Source organism: Ailuropoda melanoleuca, chromosome 12 (genome assembly GCF_002007445.2).
Source record: "Ailuropoda melanoleuca isolate Jingjing chromosome 12, ASM200744v2, whole genome shotgun sequence".
NCBI classification, from domain to species: Eukaryota; Metazoa; Chordata; class Mammalia; order Carnivora; family Ursidae; genus Ailuropoda; species Ailuropoda melanoleuca.
This window is the reverse complement of record NC_048229.1, coordinates 23,631,862-23,651,840: the sequence shown is the minus strand read 5'-3', so window position 1 is coordinate 23,651,840 and position 19,979 is coordinate 23,631,862. Positions and strand designations below refer to the sequence as shown.

General features: G+C 53.6%; 1 protein-coding gene across 1 annotated transcript in view; it reads left to right on the top strand.

The window, feature by feature from the left end:
* The window catches only part of KIAA1671 (KIAA1671 ortholog), a 114,020-nt gene that overhangs the window by 93,193 nt on the left and 848 nt on the right, over positions 1 to 19,979 (top strand). Inside the window, exons 4-5 of the mRNA XM_034672368.1 lie at positions 14,475 to 14,593; positions 17,740 to 17,995. Of these exons, the coding sequence (XP_034528259.1) occupies positions 14,475 to 14,593; positions 17,740 to 17,995 (375 nt within the window). The remainder of the gene's footprint in view (positions 1 to 14,474; positions 14,594 to 17,739; positions 17,996 to 19,979) is intronic.

Below are 19,979 nucleotides of genomic sequence, written 5' to 3'. Positions count from 1 at the left end.
TTGCCTCCCCTTTCTTGGAATTCCCCTTCCTGCCTCATTCCTGTCTCTTTCCCAGATCTTGCCTCCTCCCCAGGCCCCTTCGTCCCCACTGCTACCCGAGATCGAACCCTGTGGACCCTTTGCACATTGTCCAGTGCAGTTGCTGGTGGCAGTCCCCCTCCAACTGCTGAATCTGGAAGTCAGGGCTCATCCCGATAGCCTCCCTCACGTGCGAGTTCCTGCTAATTTCGGCTCCTTACATTTTCCTTAAAGGCTTGGTGCTTCTCCATCCGTTTGCTGTGCCCTGGGTTAGGCCTCCTGGGTCTCTCACCTGGATGGTGGCGGTGGGCACCCTCCCCACCGGCCCCCTGGCTTCCTCTCTTGCCCCCTCCAGTCCATCCTGCCCACGGCAGCTGGGGTGTTCTCTTCGCCTTGGATTGATGTTTCTGCTGTAATCATTGTCCCTCCCTGACTCAAAGCCCTCCAGCAGTTGTCTGTATCATTCCCAGGATAGAAATTCCTTAGTGAGGTCCTGAAGGCCTGGCCTGGCCCCACCCCTGCCTCGCTCCCCGCACTTCTGACTTGATGCCCAAGGAATAAATACTGGGCCCCATGGAGTTCCCTTGTCGGGTCACACACTTGTGCCTTTGCTTTAACCGCCTCTCTCCTTTCCCTGGCTAACTCCTACTCCTCAGCAAAGACTTGACTCGAGAGTCACCACCTCCAGGAAGACTTCCTGACCTCCCCCATGCACTTCCTCTGTGCTATATCCATTTTAGTCCATTGCCCTTCCTGCATGCACCCTGTCAAAATGATCTGCTTACACGTCCACATCCCCGCTCAGTTGTAACCTCCCCCTGGGAAGATACCTGAGGCATCCTGGGCATCCTTATCAGAGTGCTGGCATACAGTAGGTGTTAAATAAGTGCTTGTTGTCCTGGGCAAGCTCCTGGCAACCTCTGAGCCCTCTTTCAGATCCCACGGCTTGTGCAGCGACATGGTGTTTTCTCTGCGTCTCTCCTCGTTGGTGGTGGTTTTGTAGAGAACGGGGCCCAGCGGGGAGCCACCGTGGGCCCGAGAGGGCCTGCCTGGAAGCAGAGGCCCCAGATGATATCTTAACCCAGCGACAACCCTGGTAATGACCCCCATTTTACAGAGGGCGAAATCGAGGCTCTGTGAAAGTGACCCACTAAGGGCGCACAGCTGATAAGAGGCACGGCCTAGGAGGTCTGTCTAAGCCCTGATGACCCCTTCTCTGTGCTGAGCCGAGGAGGCGGGTTGGGGTGGAAGGCAGGCCCAGCAGGACTAGAGGGTAGAAATTCTCCGGGGGAGGTACTCCCCGTGCTGTGACCAGGCTATATCCCCACCCCCCCACCCGNTTGGCCATTCCTGGTGCAGTCTCATATGACACCAAAGCCTGGGAAACAGAACCCGGCTGGCAGCAGTTAAACCCCTGGGTTTGGGATCTGGGGCCCCATAGAGCTGTGACACTAGAACCCACTTCACAGATTGACGGGGGGACCTCTGGGGGCTGATGCAGTGATGCACGTTGTCAACACCTGACCCCAGAGCCCTCACCCACGATGAACCAGAACGCCCAAGTGCCTGGGTGCAGCCCCCACACTGAGACGGGCCCTCTGGAGGCTGGACATCGCGCACACATTTCTGCCGCCTCAGAGGGCCTCACAGTCGCCAGGTCGGACTTCCTGAGCCCCACCAAGTGAGCTCTGACCCCAAGGGCTTCTCCAGTAGTGTTCAGAAGCCTGCACAGGCTCCGGCGCCTTCCGGATGTGTCTGTTGTTTTGTTTGTGGGCTCGACCAAGGTGTGGTGTCCGCCCAAACAGGTCTCTGGGCTCAGCCGGTGTACCCGTGTTTTGCCTCTAGCCGATAAGCTGGCTTTGAGTGGGGGGCACAGAGCCTGACCCCGGCATCCTGGAGCTCACAGTGCAGGCTGTGAGTGCTTTCTCCAACTGGGGACCCAGTGAGTCATGTGCTGAGCAGACAGGAAGACTGCAGGGGGCAGTTCTGCCCCCACTTGGGGCGTTTTCCAGGGCCTCTGGCTTACCCAGGGCAGGATTGGGAAGCGGGGGACGGGGGGGCGGATCTAGCCTTGAGTGAGAACAGCCAGCACCCTGAGCGCTGGCCAGGGTCTTTGAACAAAGCCACAGGCTGGGCTGGGCACCAAAAGGAAACAGAGCTCTTGGCTCTGTCCAGGGCGATGGAATGTCAGCCCAGCCAGACTGGTTTTCTTCCTCCACCAGGGCTGGGTGTCCAACAAAGGAGCCACCATACCTGTTGAAGCCAGCGACTTTCCCGGGCAGGCCCCTATCCCTGCCTGGCCCCCACTCCAGGGAAGGAGGTGCCCCATTCGTGCTTCTTGCTGTGAGCGCCCCCCTTCTCTGCACCCCAGTCCCTTCTCGGCAAGGAGCTTGCTCTGCCTTTGTGGCATGCTCCATGGGCTGGATGCAGTGGACAGGGCTGTCCTGTGCCAGGCACTGTGCCGTGACGTCATAGGCTCTTAACGAGGGCGACATTTGGTTTCCTCCTGCCTCACCTTACCCCAGGCTGTTCCCACACCTGCAGTCCCTTCTCTGTTCGTCCCCATCTGCCCAGATCGGACCCACTTTTCAAGGTCATGTCACCTGCCCTCTGTGAAGCCCTCTGTCACCCACCACTCCAGAGCCCAGGGGAGTGCCCACACCCCCTGCTCTGTCTGAGGCCCGGGAGTACCCGGGGTAGGACATCTTTATTAATCATGGGGCCCAGGATGACCAAGGGGCTGATTTAAGGCAGACTTGCCTGCCCCTTGCTCCTTTCAACCTTACCTACAGTGGCTTGGACATCTTTCCGTATCAGGACTTAAAATTCCACTTTATTGTTTTTAATGGCTGCATGGCATTGCCTTGCAGGGATAGACTGTGGTTACGCATCAGATGCCCCGATGGAAAGGCAAGTGTGTTTTTGCTGTTACCAAAAACAGTGCTACTGTGAACATCCCTGGGTGTGTGAGTGTGTGTGTATTTGTGTGTGCGTGTACTTGAATGTGTGTTTTAGTGTGCTGTGTGTTTTGTGTGTGAGTGTGTGTTGTCTATGTATTTTGTGTATATGTGTATTTGTGTCTTTGTGTATGTCCGTGTGTGGTTTTGATATATGCATCTGCGTATGTATCTTTGTGCGTGTATGTTTTGTGTTTTTGTGCTTGCATGCGTGTGTGTCTTGTGGACGTGTGCATATCTGTGTATATGCATTTGTGTATATATTTGCACACGCATGTATTTCTGCGTGTGCGTATGAGTTTGTGTGCGTGCGTTTGTGTGTGTCGCGCTTGGGCGAGTCACCAGGGGTGGCGGGGCAATGTGGGGACATCAGAATGTGCTCACCGCCACAGGTCCTGGTGGAGACGGTGGCTGTGTCCTTCCCGGGAGCCAGGCTGGAAGGTTCAGGCCCCTAAGGCAGTGGAGAGACGCGCCCAGCCTCCCCCCCGCCCCCCGCCCCAGTTCATCAGGATCACACTTACATGTCAGAGCTACAATTCTGTCACCTGACAAGTCGAGCTCCAGCCTGAAATAAACATGACAGGGACGTTTCGACGTGTGATTTTCAAAAAAAAAAAAAAAAGTCCAATTTGGCTTAGACTGTTTTAAGAATCCCTCCGTAAGGAGCCAAGTCAGGATGGGCTGGAAGCCAGTCCATGAAGAGGAAACACTAGGAAGCCTAAGAGAACTATATATTTATACAGTTGTACATGGTTAATATTTTTAAAAAATTACTAACCACAGATGTGACAAAATACAAAAAGAGATAGCATTAAAAAAATAGGTCTCCTTCTCTCCCCCTTCCCCCATCCCGCAGGTCCCCTTCCAGAGTGTTATTATAGTTTTCCTGTGTCCTTGTCCAGTAGCCCGTGCATTTTCAAATATTCACATATATTTGTGATTTTACATATATGAGAATATATTTTTTTGCTCACACACAAAGGGCAGCTCGCTCCACCTGCCTCCTTCATGTGCCGGTGTAGGCAGGGAGGGTGCTTCAGATCAGTGCGTCTATGTCTGCCTTATCTCTTTGAACAGTTATTTTTAACAATTAAGTACCATGTTATGGCTGTTCTATCATTGGAGTTAAACACATTTTTAAAAACCCCAAATTCTCTTTTCCCTGGGCCCATCTTAACCTTAGACCTGTTGTACACCTTTTATTAATAGAAGCTTAGACTTAGAAATGGAATTTGTCTGTTTCCCTGCAGAGAGTATCTCAGTACTTCTAGAATGTTCTGTGCTCCTCTCCCTGCCCTGCAAGAAGGTTCCTGATTATTTTGAGGATTGTCTTCCTTCCCTGGATCAATCTTTCCTATTTTGCACCTTAAAAAAAATCCACTTTCACCATTTGTCAGCACCCTGAACATGGTGTTTTAGAACAAAGGTTTGTGTCTAAAAGTAATAAAAATTAAAATTTAAGGGCATGTATAAAAACTGACGGTTCTGTGATATGTCAAAAGAGTTTGAGTAAACAGTAATATCAGTCATAGACGTTAGAAAGGGGACAGGGGATTTATGAGTTCACTCATTCATTCATCCATCCATCCATCCATTGTCAGTTGCTTCCTGACCGCTGTGGCTGTTTCAGCTGGGCACTGGGGTTTGAGGGTGACCCGCCCCCAGTGCCTGCCCTCAGGGAGCTCACAGTTTGGAGGAGGCAGTCAAACAGTCAGCACAGCCAACCCATTAAGTTCTGTGATGGGCTGAGCGCAGTGGGGCTCTGTGGGTCCCGAGGAGAAACGGAGCCCAGCTGCAGATAGAGGCAGCCAGGAGAGGCTTCCTGGAGGAGGTGATGCCTGAGCTGTGTTTGAAGGACACATTCTGAGCCGGCCTGGAGCTGGCACTGGCCAGCGGCTGACGGACTATATCAGGAAGTCTCCCAACAGGCATTTCAACAGGAGAACAGGCCGTAGACTTGGTGTCTGACCACCTGGGTTCAAATTGGGCTTCTCCACTCACTCATGGGACCCTGGGCAAGTTGCTTCTCTCTCTGTGCTCCGTCTTCTCATCTGGAAAGTGGGGTACTGATGGTACCTGCCTCTTAACGATTGTGGGAAGGACAAAGAGTGGCAGCTGGGCAGGCAGTAAGGCTCATAGAAGTGTCTGTTGGTAGTGTTAAGTTTCATCTGGGAATTGGGGCATTGGTACTGTCTATTTTGGGCATTAAACTGGATGATCCATGTAAGAAATTGACTTGGTACCAGGCACATAGTTGGTACTCCTTAAGTGTTCATGGTAATTATGTTCTCCTTTCTCTCGTGCCCACCTCTGACATCCAGAGCGGGACCCCAGGGTTCCCTGGGCTTCTTGGGTCTGCGGGAACCGTGCCTCTGAGGCTGATGAGAGCCTGGGCGCCCCCCTCAGCCCAGCTGTCATTTCTATGTATAGCCTCGGAGGCCGACGGGAGAGTCAGGAAGCCCTTGCTCCGGAGTCCTGCGGGCATTCCCAGACGAAACCAAACACGTCTCCCGAGCACCAGCTGCAAACGTGTGTTCCTGTCACTTCAGGTGACGCACTTGTCCCATACAGACAGCATGTCTCCGCCAGACCCGTCATCTTGCAAGCTGCACACTCCGGTGGGTGGCTCGGCCCTGCAGGGCCCCAGGTCTGCTGGGCAGAGCTGGGGTCCAGCTCCTGGCATTTTGTGGTAGAGAGGAGCGGCTGACTCATGGCCAGGTCAAGGGAAAAACTCTGGGGCCTGGTTTAGGTAGCTTCAGCAATCAGCTGGGAGGGGGGATCGTTTGGCCTCACGAGGGCCTGATTGCACCTGATTGGAGTGTTGTTAAAATGATGTGTCTTTTGGGGGAATCAAACCAGTGGACATCACCATCATCATCATCAGGCCAACCGGCAGCCGTTCGGCACTTCCCACACGCTGGGCATGTGCAAGCTCTTGCCGGACATTGCACAGAATCCTCCCGACCCCCCAAGCATCCTCCCCCTCCCCATCGTACGGATGGGAAAGTCGACGTTCGGAGATGTTCGGTCACAGCTAGCAAAAGGCAGGGCTGGATTTGCCCCTTTCTGCCCAATCTTAGAACCGGTCCCGCCTCCCAGCTCGACAGAGCCTCGGGGGGGGGGTAGGTTCATTTCACATCTGCACCCTAAAAGTATGTGGTTTCGGTTGCTAACCACCAGGGACTGTTCGCTTATCCATAGAGTGTCAAACAATTGGTTTGATTTAGGCCCCAAAGCGTGAAGAGTATCGTCTCCTCATCAGTTAGGTGGGCAAACGGTCGGAGGCGTGACGCACTCGTTTCACGGAGAATAAGCAAACCCTCTCCACTGGGAAGCAGCAGGCAGTTCACGCGGGCAGGCTTGGCGAACGCCGGGCGTCAGCCAGCAGCAGAGGTCAGCCGTCAGGCTGCAAAGGGCCACTGAGACCTTCTATCCCTGGCCACCAACTCCCCAAGGAAGGAAGCTGAGGCTCAGAGAGGGGAGGGACTTGTAGGAGAGGCGAGCCACAGCCGAGGCGAAGACCTGTGCCCATGACCCCGGGTCAGGGGAAGGAGCCCAGCACCAGGTGTGTCTCTGTGGGCGGAGCCTAGAGCCACAGTCCAGGTGGGACCTCTGGGCCCAGGCACACATCTTCCTCCAGTTCTCGGTCACTCTTGCCCACGTGTCTGTCTGTCTGTGTTCTTGCTGCTGCTGTCTCTGCTTCCATTTGCCTCTCTGTCTCTCTGTCTGTCCTTCGCTCTCTCCACCCTCCCTCCTCCACCCCAAGCTTGCCATCGACCTCAGAGTTGATCAAGACCTTCCTGCCCCACTGAATGATGCCCGTGGCGTGTCCCGAGTCGACTGTGGCCAGGTGACCGGCCCACACCCTGAGCCATGCCCCTATCCAGGCCACCACGGCGTGGCCACAGCTGGCCCTAGCTGCACTGTTGTTCTTGGAGCCCACTGAGAGGGGTTGGCAGCTGGTATCGTCCACAGGGAGGGGACACTGTGAGGTTTTGCTAGCAGCACTGGGCGCATTCTGAGGACTCTGCCTGGCCCCGCTCTCTGTCCAGTTCCTTCTGGCCTGTCTGCCTTCCCTCTCCTTATCTTTCCCTCTCCTCTCCCTCCCTCGGTCCTCCCTTCCTGCCTTCATTTTGCTTTATTGAGCCCTTACTAAGTGCCAGGTACTGCAAATAACACTGTGAATCCAACGGCGAGAAAATGCAACTCACCCGGTCAGGGAGATTTTTGCAGACAGGTGTCCCACGAATCATACAAGTGGCAGGAACCACCAGCCAGGGTCAGACCTTGGAGGGAGAGAACTCCAACTGGGACTCAGGACTTGGGCTAGGGAAGCCGCCCCAGGAGCCAACGCTTGTGGGGCAGCACTTGGCCAGGCAGAGGGGTATCTTGGGCAGAGGAAAGAGCATGGGTATAGGGCTGTGGTGTGAAGGGGCATCATTGTGGCTGCAGGGGAGGGTCAGTGAGGGGGGAGCAGACACGGCAAGGAGAACGGGCGCTGGACCTTGGGGTTCAGAGCAGGCTGCGGTTAGATGGACCGTGCTCTTAAGAAAAGAGCTTGGACTGGGGCATACAGAGCGGATCTAACAAACTGAAGGACCCAGCCCATCCTTGACCAGCCGCCCCCCTCCTTCTCCCCTTCCTGGGCCTGAGACCCCACGATGGACTCCACTAGAGATAGACTGTGGTAGCAAGCACAGGACGGGGAGTCGTGACACCTGGGTGCCAGGCCCCGCCAGGCATTCTTCCCTGTCTCCAGTCCTTGGTTGTCTCCTCTGTAAAATGATCATAGAGGACCCGACAAGCTCTCCATGTCAAGCCAGAGCTGGGAGATGCAGCCCGGGCTTTGGGCGCCACACCAAACCAGGTTCAAATCCAAGCCCCACCACACCTCGTAACTGCATGGCCTTGGGCATGTCAGCTAGCCTCTCTGGGCCTCAGTCTCCTTCCCTGTAAAACGGGTCCATGACACTCCTACCGAATAGGGCTGCTTGGGGCCATCTGATGGCAAAATGAAGGGCACCTCGCCAGCACTCAGGAGTGTTAGCCCTCAGTATTGTTGTTACTGTTACTTCTCAGCTGTTGTGTAAGACTGAGCTGAGAGAGGAAGTGCTGCAGGCCCTCAGGGACAGAGACCCAGCAGGTGTCACCCAGCCAGCCTCCCCCGCACAGCTGAGAGTGTCCAGTTGCTGAAGGGGGAGGGGATGCACATCTTCAATTGCTCAAAACTGCTCCGTCAGCCAGGGACCACTGTCCTGACTCAGGGTTCCTTCCCAGGCGGATGTGTCAGACACCCCAAATACATACAGGAGCCGTAATTTCTCTTTCCCCCGCCCCCTCCCTAACTACATTGCTTTTTCTGGTTAAGAAGCTCATACCTACTCACTGCAAAAAAAAAGTTATTTTTGGAAACACCTTCCTCCAGCAAATATTTGTTCAACAACTACCATAGGCCAGGCACTGGTCTAAGTGCTGGGCTGCAGCACTGGTTGGAACGGTCCCTGTTTTCATGCAGCTGATAGTCCAAAGGATAGAGGTCAGGGATCAGCAAGCTGCCCGCGGGCCACAGCCAGCCAGCCACCTGTTTTGTCAATAAAGTTTTATTGGAACACAGCCACACACACTCCCATATTGTCTATAACTGGCTGAATTGAGTTGTCGGCACAGAGACTGAACAGGCTGGCAGAGCCCTAAATATTTACTATCTGACTGTGTAGAGACAAAGTTTGCTGGGTTCTGATACAGACTAACAAGTAAAGATTTCTGATTTGTTCTTCATTCATGGTGCATACGATAGGATTGTATTAGAGGTGTGATTTAATAAATTGTATTTGATTTCATTGTACTGTCTGATTAGAGTGGGATATAAAACTACAAGTTCAGATGCTGCACGAAGGCATCATCAGTAACAGCCCCTTACTCCCCGAGGACGGTGCCCCTGTAACGGTTTGCTGGGGGACCCTCCAGAGGTTTTCCTTCGCATATGCTCATTATACGTTTATGCCTTTGTTTTTACAAATCTGGTATCATAACACACAGACACACCTGCTGTCGCGTTACCTTTTTTTCACGTTTGCTAGTGTTAAGACGGATATCTTTTTCTAACAGTAAATACTCTTCTGAGCGTCATTTTCCTCGGCTGTGTTTATTGCATTGTATGGATATACCATGTTGCATGTCCCCAGTCCCCATCTTATTGGACATTTAGGTCATTTCCAAGATTTTGCAGTGATGTCTCCAGTATTTTGCAATGGTATATTTCCAGTATTTCGCAATATTTGCTCCCCTGCAGGGAGCATCCGTGTTCATAGATCTTGGCAAGCGTGTCTAATGCTTTTCTTGAGATAAATTTCTGGAACCAGAATTGCTGAGTCGAGGGTTATGCACATTTTAAATTTCAGGGTGCGTGTTATGGCGTGTTTAAACACAGCCCTTAAAGGAGCATGTTAGCCTGGTCTCCCCGGCTCAGCTGTTACGAAATTACCCCTTACGGGGTTTTGGGCTGACACTGTCATCTCTGCTTGTAGGACAATGGCCCAGGGTCGTCACCCACCAGGTGTTTGGTGGGTGTTTGGTGGGTGTTTGATCCCAGCAGTGCTTGAAGCTTTTGAGAGCATTCTCATGTACATTTCCCCATTGTAATAGACACTTCCTCCTCAGAGCCTCTCAAAGCATCCTGGGAAAGGTGGGGGCAGGGGGATGGTGGGGGCAGGCTAGGAGGAGCTCCGGGACAGTAACGGGCATCCCAGTGCTGCCTCTTCCTTACCGGGAGAACTAAGAGCCAGACAGCAATTCCTGTCTCTATGCCTCAGTTTCTCATCTGAAAACGGCCAACCAAATCAACGGAAGAGTCCTTCTTGCTTTAAAGGACATGATTTGGGATAAAGGGATAAAGAAAAGGGGGGTAATCAGAAGGGGGAATGAAACATGAGAGACTATGGACTATGAGAAACAAACTGAAGACTTCAGAGGGGAGGGGGTGGGGGAATAGGATAGACTGGTGATGGGTGGTAAGGAGGGCACGTATTGCATGGTGCACTGGGTGTTATACGCAACTAATGAAGCATCAAACTTTACATCAGAATCTGGGGATGTACTGTATGGTGATTAACATAATATAATAAAATAAAATTAAAAAAAAATAAAGGACATGATTTGATTATCCTTGTGTGACAAATGACAGCTGAAATGTGGGTGGGCATTGGGTGGATATCCATCAGGGGTGCACATCACAAGAGCCCCGCTCATGTTCCAGATTGGGGCGGGGGGGGGGCTCCCCGGGACACCTGTGTGCCTTAGATGGGTGCCTCTTCATCGTGAGTTTGTCAGGTGTGTGTTCAGACGACCCGGTCCGGTATCTGCTTGCCTGTGGACAGTGAGGGTTTTTTGTAGCAGCCTCTGAGGGAAAACTGAATCAAAACAATATCCTGCCTTTGAGCTAATTATGAATCTGACTTTTAGAAAGTTTTTAGAAGAGTTTTGGGGCCTTCTGGTGGTTGATCTCAAGGCCTCGTAACCCTAGGAACAAAGCTTGATTTGAAGTGTTGCCAGGGTCTGCCAGAGGGAGGACACATGAATAATTTGGAGCGCTCACAAGGTTACCGGGATATGCACCGGAGAAAGTGCTGATAAACGACTTGCTTTCTTAAGCCTCATTTACAAGATGAATTCCTTGATCATCCTCACCCCTGAATTACTCCACACTTAGGGGGTCTGTGTTAAAGAGTATAGCATTCAACCAGATACTTAACATCTGCTTTGTCCAGACACCGAGGCACAGAGAGGTTAAGTAACTTGCCCAAGGTCACACAGCTACTATGTAATGAATCCAGACATTCTGGCTCCAGAAACAGGACTCGTCCAAGGGAGACTGAAAAGAAACAGGTCAATTATAATTATTACAGTGTGGGAAGTTCTGCAGCAGTGCCATCCACCAGAACTTTCCACAGTGATGGAAATGCTCTGTGTCTTCTGTTCACTGCAGTAGCCACATGTGGCTGTGGAGCCCTTGAAGTGGCTAGTGCCAGTGAGGGACTGAGTCCTTTGTATTTTTAAATTTGAACAAATTTAAATTTAAATAGCCACCTGTGGCTCTCGGCTACCTTCTTGAATAGCGCAGATAGAGAGAGCCTTGAGATCTAGTGGACGGTGCAGGGAGGGCTTCCTGGAAGAAGAGCCATCAAAGTTGAAATTTGAAGGACAGCTGGGAGGTGGCAGCTGTGCCAGCAGGTCTGGAGGTGAGAGAGAGTGAGTGGCCTGGGGCACGTGAGGGTGGCACAGCCAATGGGAGGGCCTGGAAGGGGCCGGGGATGGTGGGGGAAAGAGCCGCAATGATGAACGTCCCACAAGCCATTTTTAAGGTGCTTGGACTTCACCCTGAAGGATGTGGGCTATTAAAAAGCTTTGGCAGGGACCCTGTGGGCCCAGATTTTGGTTTGGGGAAGTATCATGGGAGGAGCCAGAGGTGAGGGAGGCTGAGGCTGGACAAAATGTTCTGGAAGGAGACTTTGAAGGACTGGGACAGTGAGGGAGAGAGGAGTCATGGGTGCTGCCCTTGGGAATCTCTCAAATGTGGCATTAGGCGGTGGAGGGAGAAGGCATGGCAGGGGGTCCCACACCCCTGTGCGTGAATCTTGAACCCCTGTAGGAGGGCCCACAGACGGGGGTGGGTGGAAACCCACCTGTCGTTGCTGAACACCATTAATACCTGGCCCGGCCCCCCCGCCTTGCTTTCCTCCAGGCCCTTTGAAGGAGGCCAGAAAGCAGTTCCCCTGCCTCCCGCCCTGATTGCACCCTCAGCATCCTATCCACCTTGCCATTCTGATTTCCAAAGGCCCCACCTGGACCTCCCTTCCTCCATCCCTGAGCACTGAAAGATCCCCGGTGGTCCCCGGGGGGAGGACTATGAAAATGGCTCTGATCACCCAGCTCCTGGCCCCTAAGCTTCATGATCTCCAGAGATTATCTCCTTGAAGCCACACAACAACCCTTGCTTTTCTAATGGGAGACTGAGGCTTGCAGGGTGGAGTCACTCGGCCAGGCTCACAGTGCAGGAGCAGAGCAGAGATGGCAAGCTCTCCCCTCCCCGCTGAGCTGTGACCCGGAGCTGTCACCCCCCGTGCCTCCTGCTGAGCTTAGCATGGTGGGGGACACACACACACACACACACACACAAGCCCCTTGCCTGTGCGCGGGACAGCAGTGTCAAGCCCACCAGAAGGACCCCCTAAGGGCCCAACCTCTGGCTTCTGACCCATGTAGGGGAATAAGTTAGGGAATTCCTGATTCTGTGACATCTTTGAAAACCAGTGAGCAGCTGCAAGCGTGTGCAGATGACCATTTCCGTTCCTAGGTCCCAGGGAGAATTCGTGCAGGGTGCAGGGCATCTGAGAATGTCAGGTGATCTTTCAAGGCAAAAACCTCCCACGTTTCCCCGAGTGGGGACTGACTTCATTCCTAAAGCGTCTGCGCGGCCACCCCCCACACTGCCCATGGGCTTCACGATTGGGCAGCCTGTCCCAAGGCCGGCTCACTCAACAGGAGCCAAAGCCTTAAAAATATGCCGCCCCTTGACCTGGTGATGCTGTACTTAGGAATCTCTCATGGGGAGTTATCACAGAGATGTGTCACTTTGGCCTCAAGGATGTTCGTCATGTGGTTGTTTGTAACAGCAAAAAATATTTATAGCAAGCTGCATGTCCAGCACTTGGGGATTGGTTCCATCAACGGTGCTGCGTCCATCCAGTGGGATCTTCTGCCATTTAAAGATGAGGATACGGATGAAGTGACCCAGGGGAAATTCTGGGCGGGACTATGCCAGAGTATCATCCGTGGGTGACGGGTATTTTTTTAAAGTGACTTTCATTGTGCATTTCTATGATTTCTACATGTTTTGCAACGCACATGTATTGTTTTGGTAACTAGAAAAAGCATTCTGAGGGCAGTGAGTGGCGTTGGGGTTGTTCGGACATGAGCCATGATTAGGGCCCTCGAGCGTGGCCGTTTATCAGAGGCGGCTGAAGGTTTTATTCTGAATTCCTGCCCCTGCATACACCCCTCCCACAGGACCCCGTTGAGCATCATGGGGAGCTCAAGTACCCCCAAACGGTTCATTCCCCTGGACCACATAGGCTTGTTCTGCCAAGGACGGTTTTGTAGAAGCTGCGAAAAGGCGTAGAGTGTGAACAAAGATGATAGAACACCCCAGCCTTGAAACGTGCATCAGCTGTTACAGAATCTCAGGGGCTGCGTCCATGCCGTGACCCGCCCCCACACCCGGTTCCCTGATGCCTGGCACATAGTAGGTGCTCAGTAAATTTCTATGGAGTAATTAACCTCTACGTCGAACTTCACTTGGTACAACAGTGAGTCCAGGGTGGGCAAGAAGAGCTCAGCAGGGGGAGAGATCAGTATGGGTTGTAATGGCTTTGACCAAGAGGATGGGTAGGAAGAGGGAGGGGCAGAGGCTGGGTTGTGTGAGGCTTGCGCGGGACTCAGTGAGGAGGTCAGGGAGGGTGGGAGGAACGGTTTGTTTGGGGTGCGGTGGGAGGTGGCAGTGGAGAGGAAATTTGGGGCTCAATGACAAGGGGTGTTGGCTTTCCGCCGGAGGACGATAGGGAGCCACTGAAGGTTGTTGAGCAGGGAATGGGCTTTTAATTTGCCGAAGTGAACAAAGTAGGGAAGCCAGCAGTTCAGTCATTCGATGGAGCTCTGTGGCTGCCCACCATGTGCCAGCACTCCTTCCAAGTGCCCCGGCCAAGGGCAGAGGCAGCAACTAAGCAGGTGGTGATAACTGAGGGATCCCGGCTGCCTGGGGTGCAGTGGTTACCAGTCTGGACGTGGACCCACACCTCCTGCCCGGGTTTGAGTTCCACTTTGCCATGCATTGGCTATTTGATTTGGGGCATGTCACTTCACCTATCTGAGCCACAATGTTCTCATCTGCAAAATGGGATTGTAATAAGGATGGCCGTGGAACTTCGGTTCAGTGAGGTGGTGTGCAAACAGCTTGGTCGACGCTGGGCACAGTGAAATGTTCCACGGACGCGGTGTTGGAAGCATGGTGGTGGTGGGAACTCGGGGGCGGGGGACAGCTGAGGGAGTGCCCTAGCCAGGTGGACAAGTCCTGGGAGACCAAAGATGGAGAGAAGATGGTCCTGCCTGCAGTGCCAGGCGGAGAGAGGGGCACTGAGGATGGACAGCATGGTGTCCAGCAGGACCCCTCGTGCCGGGGAGGGTAACACCTTCATGCCAGTTTGCTTGCCTTTAGCACTGACAGTCCTGCCTCCTGTGATGTCTTGGGCACACTGGGGCAGTCGGTCACCCTAACGCCCACCCCAGCCATCTGGACCCGCCTCTGAGCACAGTGGAGAACTGGGTGTGGTTTGAGCCTAGCCGGCGGGGAGGTGGGGGAATGCTGTGTGATCTGTGTCAGCCGGGGACCAGGTTCTGAGCATTTTCCCTTAATAGAAATCTCTCCCCTCTGGCTCGTCTCTGCAGGACCAGCTGAAGCAGTGTTTCTCCAGGCGGCCCCCCGAGGCCAAGGACACCGACACCCTTGTGCAGGAAGCCGACAGCCAGTATGGGACATGGACAGACCAGCGCCAGAGCGGGGAGAGGTAGGGCGTCTGGATGGCGGGTGGCATGGCCCACGTGCCCCCTCATTTCTATATTACTCGAGCCTGTGTTGTAAGTAGAAACGTAATGCATTCTTACCGGAAACAAAGAAAGTTAGAAAGTACAAAAAAATGATTTTACACGGACATACGAAATGTCCAGAATAGGTAATCCACAGAGATGGAAAGTAGATGAGTTGCCAGGGGCTGGGGGTGGGTAGGCGGGGGGTGACCAGGCTTCCTTCGGGAAGGTGTTCTAGAAGTGCACCGTGGTGATGCCTGCACCACACCGTCGACGTGCTCAACGTCCCTGACGGTCAGTTTTCTGTTATGTGTATTTTGCTACAGTGAAAGGAATTACAAAGAAAATGACAAGCACCTGTAATCCCAGCACACAGGTCATGAAGGAAGGCATTAACGCTTTCTGTTAGATGTCTGTCTAGACTTTTTTTTCAATATGTATGTGTTTATAAATAGAGAAGCATGTTCCATGTGTTGCTTTATAAGTCGTGTCTTGGATTTACTGTCACCTCGGTTGACGGCTTATAGGGTCCTTAGACGGCAGAAGCCTTCAGGTTGACCGAGTACAGCCTGGATACAGAGGCAGGCAGCTCGGAATTCCAGCTCCTCCCGAGCTGCTGATGGGACTCTGGGTAAATGAGTTATATGCTTTCCAGACTTTTTTTTAAAAGATTTTATTTATTTATTCGACAGAGAGAGAGACAGCCAGCGAGAGAGGGAACACAAGCAGGGGGAGTGGGAGAGGAAGAGGCAGGCCCATGGCAGAGGAGCCTGATGTGGGGCTCGATCCCAGAACGCCGGGATCACGTCCTGAGCCGAAGGCAGACGCTTAACGACTGAGCCCACCCAGGCACCCCGATATGCTTTCCAGATTTGACGCTCCTCCTCCGTAGAAAGGGAATGATGCCTGTAAAAACAGCCGGGGTTTATTGGGCGTACGTGCCACGCACTGTTGTAAGCACGTACACGTGTTAATAACATCTAATCCTGGTGCCCCGTCTTGCAGAGGCGAAGGCCGATGCACCCCACCACAGGGGGTTGTTGGGAGGGGAGCCTGTGGGCAATTAGCCTATTTCCTGGCCCATAGATGGAGCACCTGTTCATTGCCCCTGTTCATTGTTTTAAAATACAATTTTTCTTCTCCCCCTGGGGTGGGATCGAGCACAGTCGTGGCTTCATGGACACGTGGGGTGGACACTGCCCTGTGTTCTCAGCTCACGTCTTCCTTAGCCCAGGACCCCAGGATCTCGTGGTCCTGCGACCATGGTCAGGGTCACATGGTCTTTTGAAGTCAGAGAGACCTAGGTCGCCTCCAGCATGACCCCTTGCCAGCTGTGTTTCTGTGTGACTCGGTTTCCTCGCCTGTGGGTGGTATGCCCAGGGATCAGGTGGACTCGGCCCCTCCCTGGTCTCCCACTTGTTTCTCCTGCCTTCCCAGCTGGGAGTGGTCACAAGCCCCTGCTGGGTTATGTCCCACAGCCGACAATGTGAAAGTCAGGTGGGGGTGGATGGAATTGAATTTGGGTACGAAGAAGATAAAGGGAAGCAAAGGTTTCGTGTTGTACCCATGAAAGCCTTTTCTTGCCGAACCTGTGACAAGTATGCTGTTGAGCGTACTTAAATGTCGCTAGACTTCACTTTGATCTCCTGCAAGAGCCCTCTGGACTCTGAGTCCGGAAGCCGGCGTCTTGGTTTTGCACCCCTCCTGGCCTCTGGGACCTGGGGCCTCTCCTGTGGGTGGGCGCCCCCTTTCGTTCCCCAGAGGTAATGCAGCGCCCCCTCCCCAGCCGGTCAGGGAGCTGCTGCGTCCCCAGCCCTGGGCAGCAGCGCCATCTGCTGCCTCCTTGGTGGTATTTCCCTCATGGTTTGGGGGGACTTGCTTCTGTCCCACCCCACACCCCCACATCCTACCTGTTCCGAGTAATAAAATCATCCCAGGGCAGACAGAACATGGATGTGCTCCTGCCATGAAGCACCAAGTACGGGCTCTGTGCAGGGGTGCAGCCCGGGTGGCTTCCAGGGCAGACCCTCCTCTCAGGGAAATGGTGTCTGGTGCCCGGCTGCCCTTCCTCAGGGTGGGCTCTCCCATGCTCTTGACTTTGGTGTCTTTTTAATGGGAAGGGGGTGCTTTTTAATTTAATGACTTAATTTATTTATACATTTCTGTCTTATGTGGTTCCAGTTATCCAAGCCCTACTTAAATACATTACCGTGGGAAGAAATTCCAGAGGTAGGAGAGGGTCAAGGGTGTGGATTCCAGAGTGAGTTCTGCCCCTTTGGGCAGGCCACTTCACATCTCTGTGCCTTGGTTTCCTCTCGAGGTCAATATTTAACTTCCTGGGTCTTATCCCACCTGATAGCATGGTGGTGGCCATAGTAGGGTTATAGGGTGTACCTCGCAGGACTGGGGAGAGGATTTAGTGTCTTCCTGTGTAGCAATGCCTGGCACATAGTAGGTGCTCAGTAAATCTTGACTGAATGCGTGCACAAATGAATGGAACCATGCAGAAGATTCCCCTGCCTCCTGCTCTGCCACAAGTGACTGCTGGTGTTTTTTGTTCGACATCAGTGCCGTCCAACAGAAATACAACTCAAGCTGCAAATGTGAGGTGTGGGTCATTTAAGATGTTCCAGTAGCCACCTCAAAAGAGTAAAAAAGAAACAGGTGAAATTCATCTTAACGATTTAATTTACATAACAATATTTTATGGAATCCAGATCTGAAATATTATTTCAACATGCATCAGCATTTTATATTCACTCTCTCTCTCTTTTTTTTCCCCCAAAGTGTTGGGAATCCAGTGTGAACTCTATACTCTGGGCTCGCACTCGCCACCTGGCAAGGGCCCAGTCACCACATGTGACCAGTGGCTCCCATGCTCCTGCCCAGTGCAGGGTTGGAGCATCTTGAATGGGACCAGACCGGCCCCTCCCATTCCACCACTGTCCAGGTGTTCTGGACACACCACGGACAGCACCAGGCTGTGCCCAGAAAGGTTGTCCTATGGGGATGTTCTGTGTCTTAGAAAGTACAGCCTGAACCCGCTTTCTGCCACCTCCTCTGCTTGCAATTCAGTTTTGTGCAACCGCCTGCACAAATGATGTCTCCCTTCCTTCCTTTCTCGTAGTCTGGCCCCCGAGTCCCCGTCCCCGGACAGCAGTGCCCTGTCGGCCCGGAAGCAGCTCCCCAGCAGCCGCTTGTCCTCACTGTCCTCCCAAACGGAGGCCACCTCGGCCGGGGACCAGCACAGCTGCTCCAGGGACCAGAGGAGCACCAGCGTGGACCAGTCCAGCACCGATTTGGAATCCACTGATGGGATGGAGGGGCTGCCCCTGCCGGACCCCTGCCCTGCGAAGAGGGTGGACGACTTCTCCTTCATTGATGTAAGTCAGTAACTTGGAGCATGTGTCGAAAAGAGTCCTGTCTTCAAAGGGTTTCTCTGGCACCTGCCAGTGACTTGCCCCTCTCAGGGGTGGAACCTGTGGGCCAGGGACCCCTGTGGTGGGTGCAGAGGGAACAGTCTTTGAGTTGGGGAGCCAGCCTCCAGGATACCAGCCACTCAGCCCCACTGGCATCCTGCTCTAGACCCTTCCAGACCAGTACCTGTCCCCTTTCCTCCCACAGGAGCCCCACCTGCAGGGGTCAGGCACAGTTTCCTTTTCAGTCCTTGAAGTTCCATTATTCTCCTTCCCTGACAGTAGGGCTATCCCCCTCACCGCCTCCTGCCCACCCTTCTGTGGATGCATCATCTAAATGGTGCAAAAGCGAAAAGCAACCCTCTCTCCTGGCAGTAAAGCCTTGGGCCCACACGCTTAGGGATGGCTACCCAGATTCCCCCCAGAGAAGGAACACCACTGCTTTGGGAGAAGGGGCTTCCTCTGGATCCTCAAAGGGGATTCCCCCTTCTAAGGGTCAGGGTCACTTGCTGGCACCTCTGGATAAGGGCAGAGTGGGGGAAAGACCCAAGTTAGGTCTCCATTAGGCCGCCCCACTATATATACACGGACACGGTGTGGGTCGTAAGGGTTCAGTTAGGTGATGTGTTCAGGTATTCATTCAGCAACATGTACCTAGCTCAAGCTACGTGCCAAGTGTGGCTGTAGCTTCCATGCTTACGTGATGTCACCGGGCCATGGCACAATCCGCTGGACTTACCTTCTAGAACACTAAGCCGTTCTTTCGCAGGGTCCGTTGTAAATACCGACAGCGGCGTCAACAGCCCCCAGTCCCTGAGGGTTGGCCTCTGGACTGCTCACAGGCCAGGAGCCCCAGGAGGCAAAAATTCCTGCCCCATTCTGCAGGTGAGAGAACCAACGTGGCCATTGGGTGACTCAAATGCAAGTGACCCCAAGCACAGGTCTGTCTGCTTATTTATCACCTACTGAGGTCTACGGGCACCGCCCACCAGGACTGGGGGCTCCTGTGGGGGCCGTTTGGAGGCTGAAACAGAAGTTGAGGCACCAAGGCACCCAGGCCCTGCCCCAGCGTGTGGCCGCAGGGGTAACCCCGGGAAACAGACCCAGCTGCCCCTCAAGCCAGCTCTTCCTGCAGCAGTTCCCTCCCCCTTTCTCAGAGTCTGAAAAACTGGGTCTGAGACGTGATCCCCCAGTTTGGGACTTCTGTCTCTCCCCGCCCCCCCACCAGCCCCATCAGCAACCCCCCACACACTGGCCACCATTGTGACCACTTTGCAAAGCAGCTGTGCAAAAATCAGCCCCCTCCTCCCACCCCCAGCGTGGCATCTGCCACTTACCGCCCATGGGAAATGATTCACTGAAATTAGCCCATCATTGCTCCTTGAAAAGGCCTTGGCTGATGGAATTTCTCCAAAGTAGACCTGAGAGGAAGAACCCCACATTTCCGGCGAGCATGGGAGCTGGCCGGGAACAGCCACTGCCTGTGTCAGCCTTGGTCAGACGCTGCCTGAAGCCAGCATTTGCCCTTTCCCGGGCTCACTGAGTTCTCTCCACCACCGTGGGTGGCACATACTCCCATGATCCCCTTTTCTACAAAGAGGGGCACCTCGGGGAGGTGAGGTCGGCTGCTCGAGGTCACGCAGCTAGGATTTGAACTGAGTGGGATTTGAACACAGAGCTCTGAGCTCTTCACCACCGTCCCCCAGGGCAATTGCTGGGCCAGGGGGCTGACCCACCTCCTTGCGGGGCCCCCCTGGCTGTTCTGCATCCCTGGCACCTCTCATTGTGGAAGGTGATCACCTTGGAAAGCGTCACAGACCCTCGACCTGCCTCTGCTCAAATGTGATGCTTGTAGACAAAGGCTTGCTGCAAGTGAATTACTCTGCATCCCCCCATCCACCCCCCGAATTATTGTGGGTGGAGGGGGGACTGCACTGAGAATGCCTCAGCT